General features: G+C 38.3%; 1 protein-coding gene and 1 pseudogene across 1 annotated transcript; one reads left to right on the forward strand and one right to left on the reverse strand.

Annotated features, from left to right (window-relative positions):
- The first annotated feature begins 926 nt into the window (after positions 1–926).
- On the forward strand, positions 927–1,663 carry LOC148299138 (eukaryotic translation initiation factor 6-like). The gene is given in 1 exon segment (XM_088276356.1): positions 927–1,663. A coding segment is annotated over 1 exon segment (699 nt). The 3' UTR covers positions 1,626–1,663.
- A 300-nt stretch (positions 1,664–1,963) lies between these two features.
- Positions 1,964–12,766, reverse strand: LOC148299139 (cGMP-dependent protein kinase-like; annotated as a pseudogene).
- Positions 12,767–15,593: the final 2,827 nt, after the last annotated feature.

Genomic DNA, 15,593 nt, shown 5'->3' on the forward strand with positions numbered 1-15,593 from the left:
ATAGGAGAATGACATGCTTGATTTCGGTTCATTTTACGAGCAGAGAGAGAGGTCTTATGGATTGGCATGATTCATTCAAGTATATTATCGAATTTGACCATCAATTTATCTATTAATTTGCCATAACTGCTCTCTCTCTCTATAATCCAATCCCAATTACAATCCCAATTTCAAACCAATATGCAAAACATCAAAAACACAGAACACAAAACAATCAGTCATAAATACTAACAAACACAATTGCTATAATATTTATATAATACATTAACCCCCATATTTCACCAGTTGCCATTATAAATATAATCCAGATTATAATACTTAATAATCAATTAAATGCAGCCATACCAATGATGACAAAAGTTGATATCCTGTTCAATGATGACTTTGATATCACCTGATGAGTTTCTGAAATTTGTGCTGCTATCGTTGCGCTGACTATTACATGATTGTTTGCTTTGTCTTTGTCTCTTTGCAATACAATGCAATACAATGCAATACAATGCAATACAATGCAATACAATGCAATACAATGCAATACATTGGAGTGTTATGATATAGGGTTTTGTGGGGTTTTAGTTTCGGGAGGGTAGTTTTGGCGTTTTGGGTTTATTGTAGGGAGATATTGATGTTGAAGATATGTGATAAGGTTGTTAGATGATTTGAGTGTGATATGATAGACAATTTTGTAGATTTAGAATAAGGAAAGGTAAGGCCATATATTATTTAATAGGGTCATGCTGTAGAGACAGACACTCCAGCATATCACTGCAGCAAATAATAGAGTTGATTAAAGTGGGTGATCCAGATGTGTATAAGTATGTTTATGTATGTGTATGCGTGTATCCCATGCGTCATAATTGAGCAGATAGAATAATATGAGATATATGCGATTGTTGATGTAACATAATTAAAAAAGAATTATAAAGATGGCCAACCGAGTACAGTACTAAAACTCTAACGATATTGGCGTGTTCGCCAAACTCACCAATGGCTACTGCTTAATAGCATCTGGAGGATCATACAACTTCTACAGCGCCTTCGAAAGTTAGATAGGCTCCTTCATTCCAGTCATCCAGACCACCATCGGGGGAACCAGGATTGTTGGTAGGACCACTGCTGGAAACAAGAAAGGACTCCTTGTCCCCAACAATACTACGGATAACTAACTCAGGAATATCAGGAATAGTCTCAACTAAAATGTTAAGGTTGTGAGAGTTGAATAGAAATTGTCAGCACTTGGCAACTGTATTGCATGCAACGACTATGTCGCATTGATTCACCCTGATCTCGATAAAGAAACTGAAGAAATCATTGCTGACACTTTGGGTGTTGAAGTGTTTAGGAATTCAGTGGCAAACAACATGCTTGTTGGCACTTACTGTGTGATCAGCAACAATGGAGGCCTCGTCCATCCGCAAACTTCGGTCGAACAACTCGACTAGCTCTCCAACTTATTGCAGATTCCCCTTTGTGCAGGCACCATCAATAGAGGCTCTGATGTCATCGGAGCTGGGCTTGTTGTGAACGACTGGTCAGCATTTTGTGGGCGTGAATCAACAGCAACAGAAGTCCAGGTTGTGGAGAGTATCTTCAAATTACAAAACCAGAATCAAATAGAAGAATAATAAATGTGATCTCAATTGTTATATTTGGTTTATTCCGACATCTATAGTTTAAAACCTCCACATTATATCCATCATAGAATTAATTTAGCATATGGAATTATCAGCCGCTATCAATCCACTCTCAGATCTTCTTCTTAGATTATTTACCCGAAAGATTCCCATTCGAAGTTGCCTTTATCGGCTTCGCCTATGCTCATACGTTCGTCTTAATCTTCGATTTCTTTGATTACGTCGAGCATCACAATATTGGCTTTGTTGGCTTCTTATTTGTTTTCTCTGAGCATTGCTTTATCGGGGATGTAGGGTGGGGTGAGTCTCATGTTGTTTTGGTTCACTAATTAAATCCAATTGAAATCTTCGAACCATGGATGAGATTTCAAAGATGCAAATGACCCATCATGGCGTTGTTCAGGGTTATGACTAAGGAGCTGCTCTATCAACTTTTTAGCCTTTTTATCACTTAAAAACTCAGGGAATTTCAATTAACTTTGCATTATTTATTCATAAATTTCATACGGTCCTTCAGAGCAGTCTCCAAACGGCAATACTCCGCATAACAGCTCATAAAGACAAACCCCAAGGGACCACAGGTCAACCAAATTGTTATAACCCTTCCCAAGGATGACATCAGGAGCCATATAATGCGGAGTGCCAATAATCGTGAAAGTTTTGCTGGTTTGGTTACTTTAACTCTTGATAGTCTTCGCAATGGAAAGATTGATGAGTTTCAAATACCCAAAGGAATCGACCATAAAGTTTTCTGGCTTTATATCTCGGCACACGATGTAGTTTTCGTGAAGGAACTCCAGGATTAAAATGATGCTAGCAGTAAAAAATTGGCTGTCCTCAGTCGATAGAAGCCCTATTTTCTTCATTACTTCATAGAAGTTCTCCCCACCAATATACTCGCTGATGAAATATAGATTCTTTTCTGTCTGAAAGGTCTTACCCATTTAAATAATGAACGGGAAACAAATATTCTCAAGAATCTTTCTTTATTAGTTGATGAACCTCTGTACTTCATACTCCTCAAGTTCTGATTTCTTGAATGATTTGAGAGCATATAGATTGTTGCAAGTCTGATCTTTTATTAGGTGAACTTGTCCGAACTGGGTGCTGCTTATCTTCTTAACATACACGAAGTCTGAAATTTATATGTGTCTGATTGCTGTTTTGGTGACATTCTCGAAATGGGGGATTGATTTCTATTTGTTTTTTTAGACTTTCTTTATGACCTATTAGAAAGATATGCCGCCGATTGACTCGAAGAAGACGGTGTCTGTGATTTAGGCTAAGACTCCATATGTCTGCATTACGATTTCATCTTCCAATATTTTTGATTTGTTAGCTTCGGTTAGGAAATCTTCGCCCCAGCATTGCCCTTTGCTTGCGATAATGGCCCCATTTTTATGTTTTTTTAAACTCCCCTCAACAATCACGACTATTTTTTGGAAGCCCGCCACACCTTTTCTAAAAATAGGCTAATTTGCTTTGAATGCCGACACTTTCATTGCCTATATTACCTTTTATGTTTGAGTCTTGTTAAGTTTCGAAAGTAGTGGGTTTTTCTCGAATGCCCACTTAATAAAATTCTTAAAGGTTATATCATAGACTTTGTCACTCAGAATTCTATTAAGCGTATCTCTTCCCACAACTAGACAAGTAACTTCATCATCAGCCTTAATAGTTAATTGCCTGATTGTGTTATAATAAAGCGATTGCTCTCCGAATGAATCACCTTTACTAAGCTTTCGCACAAACTTGTTGCCTTTGAAAACTGAAGCTATCCCTTACTTGATATAGTAAAGAGATGAGCCTGGATCCCCTTATTGGATAATGGTCTGATTTTTATAGAATTTTTGGACAATGAGTGCTGATGCGATCACATCTTTCTGGTCGTTTGTTAAATTCATGAAAAACCGGATTCCTTCAAGACATCGCCTATTTTCAGTGTATTAGCGAATAATGACTTCTTCGACTGCTTATCGAAAAGTTTGTCGATCAATGACCCATAAACTGCAGTCCTCTCGTACAGTAACCGTGCAATTTCTCTGGGTGTTATAAAGAAGGGCTAACTCCCCAAATCCATCCTGAGGCTTCAGTTATTTCCTCAGCTTATTGTTCGCAGTCATATCAAGTACTCCTTTTTCCACAATGAAAAAACAGTAGCCAATTGTCCCATATTCGTAGATATGCTCCCCTTGGTCAACTTTGCAGTAAAGCATCTTTTATTTAATGTTTTCCCTAAAGTAACAGACATAGGTACAATTAACTCTCAGACAGATTATAAAAGATGAAATGGTTTTTCAGGCAGTTGATAATCAAATTGGAATCATGCAATGTTTTCTTTCTTGTGCTCAATAAAATATTTTATGTTATTCTGTCCTGAACAACTTCTAACTATTTCAATTACTATATGTTGAGCTTTATTTGGTACGTAATGCGCAAAAAGCTAAGCTTTCGATTTCGGAATTTGTGTTTCGGATGATGAGGAGGAACTCATTTTGGAATTATATCGAATTTAGTTTGTGAATAATTTAAAATCATACACATAGAATCATACATATACCTTTATATAACTCTGCGTAGCAGATATAAATCATACATATAATAATAAAAGATATCCAGCCTTAAATAATAAAAGGGATATCTTTTATGAAAAAAATAAGGCGATTAATTGTCGGAATGATTCTGCACTTCCATTACGACTTCAGCTCCTTTCAGAAAAATTAATATATAGCATTGTGTACAATGTTTGAAAAGAAGGGAGTCAAGTAGATGAGATTTGGCTGATTGGCATTTTATTGAATTATTGACATACGTATTGCATTTAATTGCACAGTTCAGGACAATAAAAATTTAACTTGTGATTATCTCATAATAAGTATTAATTCTACTAATTAATCTCTATCAATATATTTTAATACGCAGACCATCAATGCAGAAGTAGGAATAAGCATTTAAAAATCAGAATCCAGTGCATGAAAGAATATTAGATCCAACTGCCCCACCTTCTCAAATTGATCAATACACAAACAAACTGCTTGAGCTCGAAAAAATGAACAAAGAAGTTGAAAATAGATCCAAACAGTGGCAATAATATATGAAGAGTAAATTCGAAGAACTTGGTCAACTAAATAAGAATCCCAGTCAGTAGAAAAGCTCTCTTCATCACATTTCGATTAATTTGCTATTCGAATCTAATAACAATGAGAATATTCAACTCAGAAAATAAGTTTACGATCTCAGGAAGAAAGTAGTCAAGTTAAAAGCCTAGCAAACTAATATTTCTAATTAAGCATTAAATAAAATATAGAAATTGCAAGGCTAATTGAAGAAGCTCAAATAAAAGACGGAAGAATATTAGCAATAGCTCTTTTTGAAGAGTGTGAAGATAACTGATTTATAGACGAAGCTGTCTGGAATGTAGGCTTTGAAAAAATAAAAACAGTAACTGAAAGAGAATATACTCAAATAGGTTCACCTAATGAATCAAAGTTTTACCAAGCATTTGTAAAATAAGATTAAGGGCAAATGCCAAATGCCAACTTACAATGAATGCAGTTTGCGTCAATTGGTCGGCATTCTTTTGTAGCAGCTGAAGGCCTGTGCGAATTACGAGAAATATGTTTCGTAAATTTAGCAGATGCCGCATTTGAGCATCGTCGAATCGGAGGCATTCAAAAGGTTGGAGGAAATGCAATTGATTTCAATCAAAGGTCCCCAAAGCAGCTCAGCCCAGCAGATCGTCACCCCGAATAAGTAGTCTCTGCTCCTCGCCAATATGACTGCTGAGAAGACCTGCAGCCTCATTTAAAAGTGGACTGATGAGCGCAAAAGCTATCTGATAATTGAGGAGTAACTGAAAAAAACTCAGCAGAGCATTAGGCACTTGGAGGAGGCCACGTTAGAACCTTAGGTGATTATCATGGACAGAAATGTGAAAGGGCACCAAACATAGAAAATAGCCAGGAACATTAATACGATCATTGACTTTTTTAGGCAAAATGCAACAACACTTTAAAAACATATAACCGAATTCAAAAAGCAAATCGCATTCCAACAAACAAAGGAAATCAACCTAAACACAAGAATAAGAGACGTAGAGCAGAAACTGAAAGGAGTGTAATAAAAATCACAGATTTCTTTGAAAGAATTCTCAACCAAATTGCAGTAAGCAAACAATTTATTGAATTTAGAACAATCAAAAGTCCAAACCTTAGAAAAAAAAGTCTCCTAGCTCTAATCACAAGCAATCATCTACAAAACCAAAATAGCCAATTTGGAAAAGTAATTAGTTGCTCTAGACATAAATTTAAAATAGACAACAACCAAAAAAGAAAATTAATAATTGGCCTCAAACAAATTCGAATCTACACTCAATGAAAAGCTCTCAATAATCTTAGAATAATAAATAAGAATAAATCGATACAACTTACAAAGCATTAACCCATTCACAGCAGTCCTCATTGAAAAGATTAATAAACCGAGGTATTTAGTATAATCCCACATATTCTCGTCATTAGCGAAGAGCCAGCAACTGTTTTTGCAAAACTAGGTCAATAGCTTAGTTTTTGATAAGATAGTATCTTCGAAGACTATTTGTTTACCTGATTCCACTTCGAACTCGACTTAATGGACCAAAAAGCTGTTGGGAAGACCCAATTTATTAATGCTGTTGAGAATGAGCAATGGAAACATTATCGCTGGATTCTCTGAAGAGCCCTATAACATCGAGAGCAAGAAACAAACCAGAGGATTTTTAATGTCTTTAACAAGTGAAAAGAAATACACTTTGAAGAAGAGGCCTGATGCTCGTATCCTGAAATACGGACCATACTACTTTGCCTTTGGAAATGATGAACTCATGATAAAGGGATTGGGAGTTGTAACAAGTCTCTTCGGTACTGCGCAGACATTCTTCGACAACAATGGAGATCGGGCCTAGCAATTGTTTGGCACATATGAAAGCAAAGAAATGAAGTATGACGAATTGTAATTTCACGAGCTCTTCTTCAAGAAATAAAATTGATGCTTCTGCAAATAAATTTCGTATAATACAATTTTAGAGAATCTTTTTGTTTGTAAGTTTGTTTGTTTGTTCGCTTGAGTTGGAGTCTTACATGCGATAATGGCATATATTCATATTAATTTCTCCTTAGAATATTTATTAAAAGAAGAACACGCAAATAGCTGACACAATGAGGCATCTTTATGTAGCTAATTTTCATTAGGCTATTCATAATGTTTATACAATCATAATACGATCATAAAGTTGTCTATAATATCAAACCGAAATAAGCAAGGCGAGCTTCACGTCAGACAGTTAGAGGTCGATTTTTTAGAATATGTGATTTTGTAAGGTTTCGGTCAAAGCCATAAAATCCTTCACTATTTCAGAGTCAATGATATTCCCTTTTGAAGTTATTTTATAGGTGCGGTATTTTTGAGAGAGGCAACGGCTTTCGTGTGTGTTTAAGCCCCCCAAAAAGGGTATGGATTGATAAATTTAATCATGAAAATCTAAGAAGCTAATTTAAACATTTTTGAGAAGCAAAGGTACCAATATATTGATGCAGCCATCTTCCGTGGAGATATAGGGAATTCCGTTGCGTTTCTTGAGTTTCGTGATTTGTGAACCTAAGTTTATATCTGCAATTTTCTCTGCCTTATTAGGCTTCAGATTCATAACGATTAAGTTCGACTCATCGTCTGCAATTAAAGCCTTAAGGAAATCGTTTTACATTCCATAATGAAACATTTCCATTTATTTGATTCCGCAGTTCAGACTTTCGAACCAGGCTTCATCCAGCTTATCCTTATCAATCCAATGGCCAAGCATAAAACTGAAACCACCATATGTGCCTCCGAAGACCATGTAGCCAGGCTCGATCCCTATCTTCTCCGGAATGCAACTAAAGCTGGATAGCATATTTCTCTTCGTGTAATGTTTATGTCTGTAGGACTCCAAGGCCCTTTCATTTTTAATCAAATAGACAAAGATATGCGAAGGCGTCACCAGCAGCAATTTATCAGGAGGAATATCTCGAATGAACAGCGCGGGTTCCTCCGAAGTTATTTATTTTTATATTATTTTATTTTTGAGGATGGTGTTATAGATCCTAAACTTGAACCGAATCGATTGGTACTCAGAGCCATCTTCTTCATTTTCTGCGTAATTGTAGTAACTGACTGCAATGTAGTGATCGAATGCGCATAGAGCAATGATCATTTCCTTCTTTCCGAATTAGTTGTCATTGAGCTTCCAAACTAGATTGAGTTACTTATTGAAAATCTCGAATGAAGATCGGGAATAAATGACATAAAGCTAATTTGTCGACTCGATGCCAAGGATATCTGCTTTGATGGATGTTTTGATTTCGTTTACTAAGTATCGGGAGAGTATCTTTCCCTTTGTGATCAGCATTCGGATTTTACCATTGCTATGCAGGCACCAGACTTAGTTATCCATTTGGAAACAACTGATAACATCCTCAGAAAGTTCAAACAGCTAATTCTGGTAAAATGCGTAATTTGATATCCTCATGATTTCACATCCTAAATCAATGAATGCGTTGCTTTAATTGTATTCAAATTTCTTGAGGATGTCCAACTGTAAAGGAAGGCGATGATACAAAAAACCCATTTCGGAGTTGAAATTAGTGCTAGCTGGGTGGGGATGGGGGTGAGTAGGATTTGAGGGATGCACTTGGCTTTGGCTGCAGTAGTACTTTTTATACATCATCAGGGTTTTATTACTGTTTACAAGGAAGAGAAAGCTCTGTCCGTGATATTCGTATACTGCAATCTTTAATATTTATGAAGCTTTATGGTAAATCGCACCCATATTCTGAGGCGATAATGCATACTACGGACATGTAATTGCGCGGAAACGATGTGTCTGTGCGAAAGGCTGGATAGTAGTCTGATTCTTAGCAGCCTGTGGGGTATTGAAGAGTATCGGCAATCCTTCACCAATTTACTCAGTCCTATGGCTCAGCTTGAATTACTGGGTGGAGGCAGAGATCTCCCAAATGCAAAGACAGTTACTTTCTGTCACAGCCAAGACCTCCAAAAAGAAATAATCTTTATCTTTCTTCTTAAACGTGATATTCTTCTTGATGATCTGCATTTGACATTTTTTGTTGATCCTCTACTCTGACAATCTGATAGTGAAATAGTTGTCTGCCTTTATATTGTAGAAATTCAATGTGAGCTCCTTCTCGACAGCCTCAACTAAAAACCAGTCATAGTGCTTAATATTGGAACCAGCACTAAAATTGACCTACCCGACCTACTTTATCAGTTTGACTTCACCGGCATTGCTGGTCACCGCATAGAACCGCAGTTTGTGGGTCGAAGATGCCCATAACATCAAAACCCATTATTCTTGAGGTGAGCCAGTACTCGGCAACATTGTATAGTACTAAAACCCAGTAATCAAACACTTGCTCTCCCCTTTCTCCGTAATATGATACAAACTGAAATTGCTATCATTTTTCTCAGGGGCCAGAATAATAAGCTACGATACTGCCCGGAGCAGCTACTTAAATTTCTATGAGTCGTTGCGGTATGGTAGAATATACTCAGAGAGAGAGCGTATTGACTTCATTTTTGGCATTGATTCGAGGATGTTCTTCTTTTGGTGGATCACGAAAGGTCTGGGATCTTACTTCAGTTTGTTTGAGAGTAGGCTCACTCTGCAAAGGTTCTGGTGGTAGTTCTCGATGATCAGGCAGTTGCGGCCAATGTTAAAATCGATGATGCTTCCGAAGCTTTATTTTATAATTGTTCTCGGGAATTATTTAAGGCTGTTTTATTCATCTTTTTTCATGTTACCACTCCCCATACTCCCACTTCCACTCCCCATCGCATTTGAGAGTGATACTCTAGACACTTCCTTCTCCAAGCCCTGCAAGCTGATTAAGCCAACCTCATAATCATTACAATAAGCAAAGAAAGACTCCTTAACATCGAACTACCGGACATGAATATGCGAGGGCAACTTAACCTCACTCCTAAATATCTGTGATGCTGTGGTAAGGGCATTGCTTCCGGGCACAAACTACCTACGATAGATGCTCAAGGTATTGTCATACAGCACGTAGAAAGGAAACATATTGATCGATGGGCATTTGGGGGCTGGTTGTTACCATTTGTACCCGTTCACATTATTGATGGGCTTGTACTTATCGCTGTCGAGGACGATGCTGGTTTTTTTGGATTGCAGTTCGATGGAGTGGTCTGCTTTGATGACCAGGGATTAGATTTCATTGCCTCGGGTGATGAGGGAGATTAGTTGGGTGGTGAGTGGGGGGACTGGCTCGCACAAGACTATGAGCTGCTAGGCTTCATTGTCCGAGAAGAGGCTACTCCAGGCGATATAGTACAACGATTTCTCATGGCTATTCTTCATGGAGTGGCCGATGAAGTATAGCTTGTCCTCATTGAACACAAAGCTCTAGACTTTGGAGATGTCGCTGTCGTAGAGCTCAAGGCGGATGATATCCTCGATGGAGTGGTACTCGGGCCTGTTCCACTTGATGTCCTCGCTGATGATCACAGAGTTGCGGTGGTATAGTGGTTTGGTCTTATACTTCTGGATGCACTTCTGCGACACACAAAGCAGGATCTCCCGAGCAGTCACAACCGCTAAGTACAGTCCAGCACGATCACACACAATGGTGATATCCTAATTATGCGATAGATCCAGGAACTGCAAACTGAGCATAAACGAATTCTTAATAATGTTGTCCTCGTAGACCAGCCCAATGATCTTATTGGCCCCAGCCTGCATCACAATATTCTTATCCCACTGCTGAATCTGCTTTACCTATTAATAGATCCGGTGGTTGCCCATCCCGAGACTGATTTAGTTTTGGAACAACGCGTACAATTCGATGAAGTTACGACCGGCAAGCACTAAGTTTGTGAGATACTTCGATTCGATCCCTTCGCGGTAGAGAGTGCGATGTGAGTCCAGTTTCATGAACCTGATCGATTTGACTTGCTAGTTATTGATATACTTATTGAGGTAGAGATTGTGGGTGTCATTGATGTTGTACTCAGGTTCCATACGATATATGAGGTTATGGATATATGAGGGTATGGATATATGAGGGTATGGATATAATATGGATATAGTATGTATATATAATGACAGATTTGTATATTATATTGAGATGATTGATATGATTGATAATGATTGATATGCGATTATTACTAAACTGGACAGCCATTGCTGAATGACAGTTAATATTTAAATATATCGCCAAATAATAACTATAGCAAATGAGCTCAGTCTTCCAATTGGCAATCCAGACATTCCATCCCAGTCTGCATTCGTTACAGCAATCGTAAGTTTATTACAATCTATGCACTCATGGCCATGCTACTCATTAGGATGAGAAGTTGGCATTATTGTGTGTGTTTGTTGCATCTGCTTCATAGGAAATTACGAATGTTGACGGCACTCTTTCTATGAATTTGGGGTTGGCAGTTACCAGGCTTATTGCCAATTATGGGGCTGTTGATATGTTGCTGGCTAATTTTGATCTGCTCATTGACATTATTCATGCAGATATGGTGCGTAACATACAAATTAATGATAAGCATACGAATCAGAACATGCAAAAACAATACGATACCATGAACAGCATGCGGACATAGATAAAGAATCTATATAGTGATTGCATGCTCTTCGATAAGTACATCCGGATGATGCAGATGTAATGTAACCAAGATAATATGCACATAAACTGCGAGGGATACATTCAAAGCATCCTATAAATAGGATGGTTGCTCTATATCGACAGTCAGCGCTATATCTAAACAAATGGGAACAATTAAATCAAGATGAGTCATATTGCCTCAGTTTACTACTTTCTGATTAAATACTCATTAGAATATGTGAGGCCCTTGCATTTGAAATCAGCGTCAGATAGCTTCAGTGCTGCGAATGCCCCTGAGCATAAGAAGACCATTTTAGATATCATTGATTACACTTTGAGCTTATTTAAGATCGAGGATATACAGCTCTACAAAGATACTGCGGAGAAATTTGATTAGTATACTGAGAGGCTCCTCGAGGTTCATTTGCTGCTGGGTTACAAGACGGGAATGGATTTCCTGGCTCCACCCATAATCACCATCAATCTCCGTAAACTCAGCAATAAGTATCAGAAGCGCCTCCAACCCCATGACATTGACCTGCGGGTGTTCAAAAACAGAAGGATGATGACACCCCTGTACAAGAGATTCAGCAAGTTCAATGGCATCATCTGCGACCAATCGAGCAACTTCCTGTCTCATAAGGTCTTGAAGTATGATTCCGAGGCGCCGCGTTCTCCTTCGCTCCCCACATCGAATAAGGCCTACCTGTGCAACAACAGAATCTACCTAAAATCAGCAATATGCGTCCTCCCAAGATCTTCCTTAAAGCTCATTGTCAACACCTCAAAGCAAACAAAGCAAGAGTCCTACGAGGACCAATACTACCATGAACTCACTGCCCTCTTATCCAACATCGCATAGATTTCAACATTGATAGCCGAGTATAGCAAGTTCATTGAGCATGTTGTCAGCGATCTCCTGCAGCTGCTCCATGCATAGCTCAGCAGCTGCAATAGTGTCCACAACAATAGTGTCCACAACAATAGTGTCCACAACAATAGTGCCCACAGCAATAGAAAGTAGTACAGCAACATACAACTATCTCTCTACTCGATTGTGAGCAAACTTTCACAGTACTTTCTCATACAGCTGACCACACTCGAGTATGAGTATTAGTCAGCTGAAGAGTAATCTTAAAATACGATATTGATCATACTGTTGGCGATATATTTGGTTATTCCGGTGATGGGTTGTCAAGGGGTCAATCTTGCGATCGACTATCACCAGCTTATCGCCAAGTACTATTAGAACCAAGGAATTCTCCTTAAGGAAGGACTGATCATCGGCAATGCCCTGAATATACTCGCGAGCATGCACACGGACAACATGACCCGTATCCTTCTGCTGGCCCATCACACTATCTTCACCAAACACATATTTAGCGATATGGGGATCATTGCGCAAATCGGCGCATTAGCCATAGACTCCCATTTGCTGTCCTTCAGATAGCCCTCGTCGGCCTAAATTGAAATTGAACGTCACTTGATCTGCAGGCTAGGCGACTGCCTTATGCGCGAAAGTGAAGACTTTATCATAAAAATGCAAAGCCTGTCAATTAGCAATAGCGCTGATTTTATTGACAATAAAGTATGTAACGATGCCTACAATTGCTTCAAGTTGCTGATCATGAACTCCCATGGGAGGGCTGGTGTGAGTTTATTGGAGAATCGGCAATTACACCAAATTCTAATTTGCTGTCTATATGCTGCCAGCAGAGCAAATGACCACACCCTGAAGTTCCTGCATCTACAGTAAGCCTACCAGATGTTCTGCCTAGAATAAGCCAACTACGATACATCTGAAGTATTCTGCAATATTGTATATGGCAAGGCGAGTCCTTAACAATAACAGCAAGAGCCAGTGGAGTGCCCTGTGTAGAATATGAGCCTAATCGGATTCTACAACCAGTATTTCATCAAAGAAATCAAGAATTTTATCCCCTATCTGAGCGACACTACTGGCATTGCCACACATGGGCTGTTTGCTCGTAGTATTCACTCCGATTTGTAAATGCAAGGAGGAGAATAAGAGGAACAATAGGAAGGGCTATCATATGAATCAGGGTAGTATGATGTATAGATCAGTGACCATACTTCAATGCCCAGAATTGCACAGCTCATGGATATCCTCGAAACAACAAAACCTTACTCCAAAAATCAACAAAGCAACAACAGCAGTCACAGCAGCTATAACAGCAGCATCTACAGCAGCAATAACAACAAAAGAGAATAGATCAACATATAAATAATCAACTCAGAGAGGCATAAGACTCGGGTAAGGATACGTCCATCAACGAACTGCACATCCGAACTCTGCAATACACTTAAAAACAAACATCAGCAGTAAACATATGAATGACATGATTCATATAATGTGTATTTGTTGTCGATATGCAGCATTGTATATATATCATTGTTTCTGTTGGCTCGCGTGATTCCACTGGCTATCTATTTGTTGTTTAGTGTATCCATTGTCCAAATTATCCCCATTATACCCATTATACCCATTATATCCATTATATCCATTATATCCATTATATCCATGATATCCGTTGTACACATTATACCCATTATATTCAGTGCATCCAGTATATCCAGTATATGCAGTGCATCCATTGTGATGAGAGCCTCCACATACAGCATACCCATCATATCCAGCATATTCAGATTGATACGAATATGGACTATACTCATAATTGCAGTTATACCCATAACAAGTATATTCCTGAGCAGTGTATACATTATTGATATACCCCCTACAGCTACATTTGCCACATTTATTCCCCTTAACCCCCTGTGTTGGCAGCTCAAGAGACCTATTTTGATATTTGCCATGATTATCCCTTTGCTTTTTCTTGCGCACATGCCCCTCTCCGATATTGTATATTATATTGGCACGTCTCTCGAAATTGAATGGCAGCATCAAATTAGTCAGCTGCTTTAGTTTGAAGTAACAGCAGAGGGTTAGCAGACTGTCACTGCCGGCTTGGTGCTGTGTGCCGATTCTCTTGCATCCGATTTGCTCGCTCAATTTGGCCAAACCCACGTATTTCAGGGCATAAATCGAGTTTATGATATACTTTAGGTCGTAAATTCTGGGGAAGTATTTCTTTAATTAATAATAAAATAAATCGCTACTGAGTGGCAGTTATAAATTACGCACTAGTCTCAATAAGTATGCGAAATCTGACTCGCCATGGAACACCACCCACTTCACTTTTTAGTTGTACACGAAACCTGAAGCTTCAAGATATTATGCGAAATCGAAATAGTCGATTCCTTCCTAACGGAGACGATCGAAGCTGATCCCGGCTTTTTCGAGGAGATCGCGAGATGCGGGAACTATATTTTATCTTTGGACATTGAATTTCAGATGAAATTGCCAAGTGCAAATCGGGACAGGAGAGTTGCCATGTTAATCTGCGATTGTGAGGCCAACTTGGATCAGTTTGGTCTCTTCGACATTCCTGCAAAGCAAAGAGTAATCATAATCTGCCATATTCTCAATATGCTGAATCCCAGGAATTTCCGTATACAACGAACCCGGAAACTATGTGTCCTGCACTTAAAACATTAATACCATCGAAATAACATTGAACTTTTCTGCCAATTTCATGAGCTTCGTAATTTCAGTGTCAAAGTTTGCTGCCCATACATCGCATATATCCGCATGGTCTTTAGAGAGCAGTTTGACAACTTCAACCTACTCTTCTGAGGCATCTGAATTGATTTCAATTTTAGAAGTCTTCTCGTACATTGGAGTATTTGCTAGTTTGTTTGTAGTAATATAATTGGTTTGTTCGCGATTTAAAGAAATTATGGTAAAGCTATTAAGTTCATTTGTTAAAAAGAAATATTGGACTAGCTTGACAAGCCATGTTGTTATTTTATGTTGGGTATTAATATATACGATATGCTAAATTGCTATATATATGTCATATGTGGAATAGTCGTATGCTAGATCGATAATAATGTTATTGTCTGGATAACTGAATAACTTTGTATATAAAATAATCTAAACAGAGTGAGGATCAGATAGTAATGCAGTGTCTGATGACCATTCGGTTATTTGATTTTGGTTTTCTTATTTGGAATGTTTGAGATTTAAAGATTTTCCCATTTTTTATGACACCAACAATATAAATGCACAAATACCGATATATCTCTAATATGCACATTCTCGTTCTTTCATTCGCACAATAATAAATCTACACAGGGGTTGGGGTTGGGGTTGGGGTTGGGGTTGGGGTTGGGGTTGGGGTTGGGGTTGGGGTTGGGGTTGGGGTTGGGGTTGGGA

The sequence above is a fragment of the Brachycentrus maculatus genome, unplaced genomic scaffold, assembly GCF_059751285.1.
Source record: "Brachycentrus maculatus isolate JH-2025_06_01 unplaced genomic scaffold, ASM5975128v1 h1tg001313l, whole genome shotgun sequence".
Classification (NCBI taxonomy): Eukaryota; Metazoa; Arthropoda; class Insecta; order Trichoptera; family Brachycentridae; genus Brachycentrus; species Brachycentrus maculatus.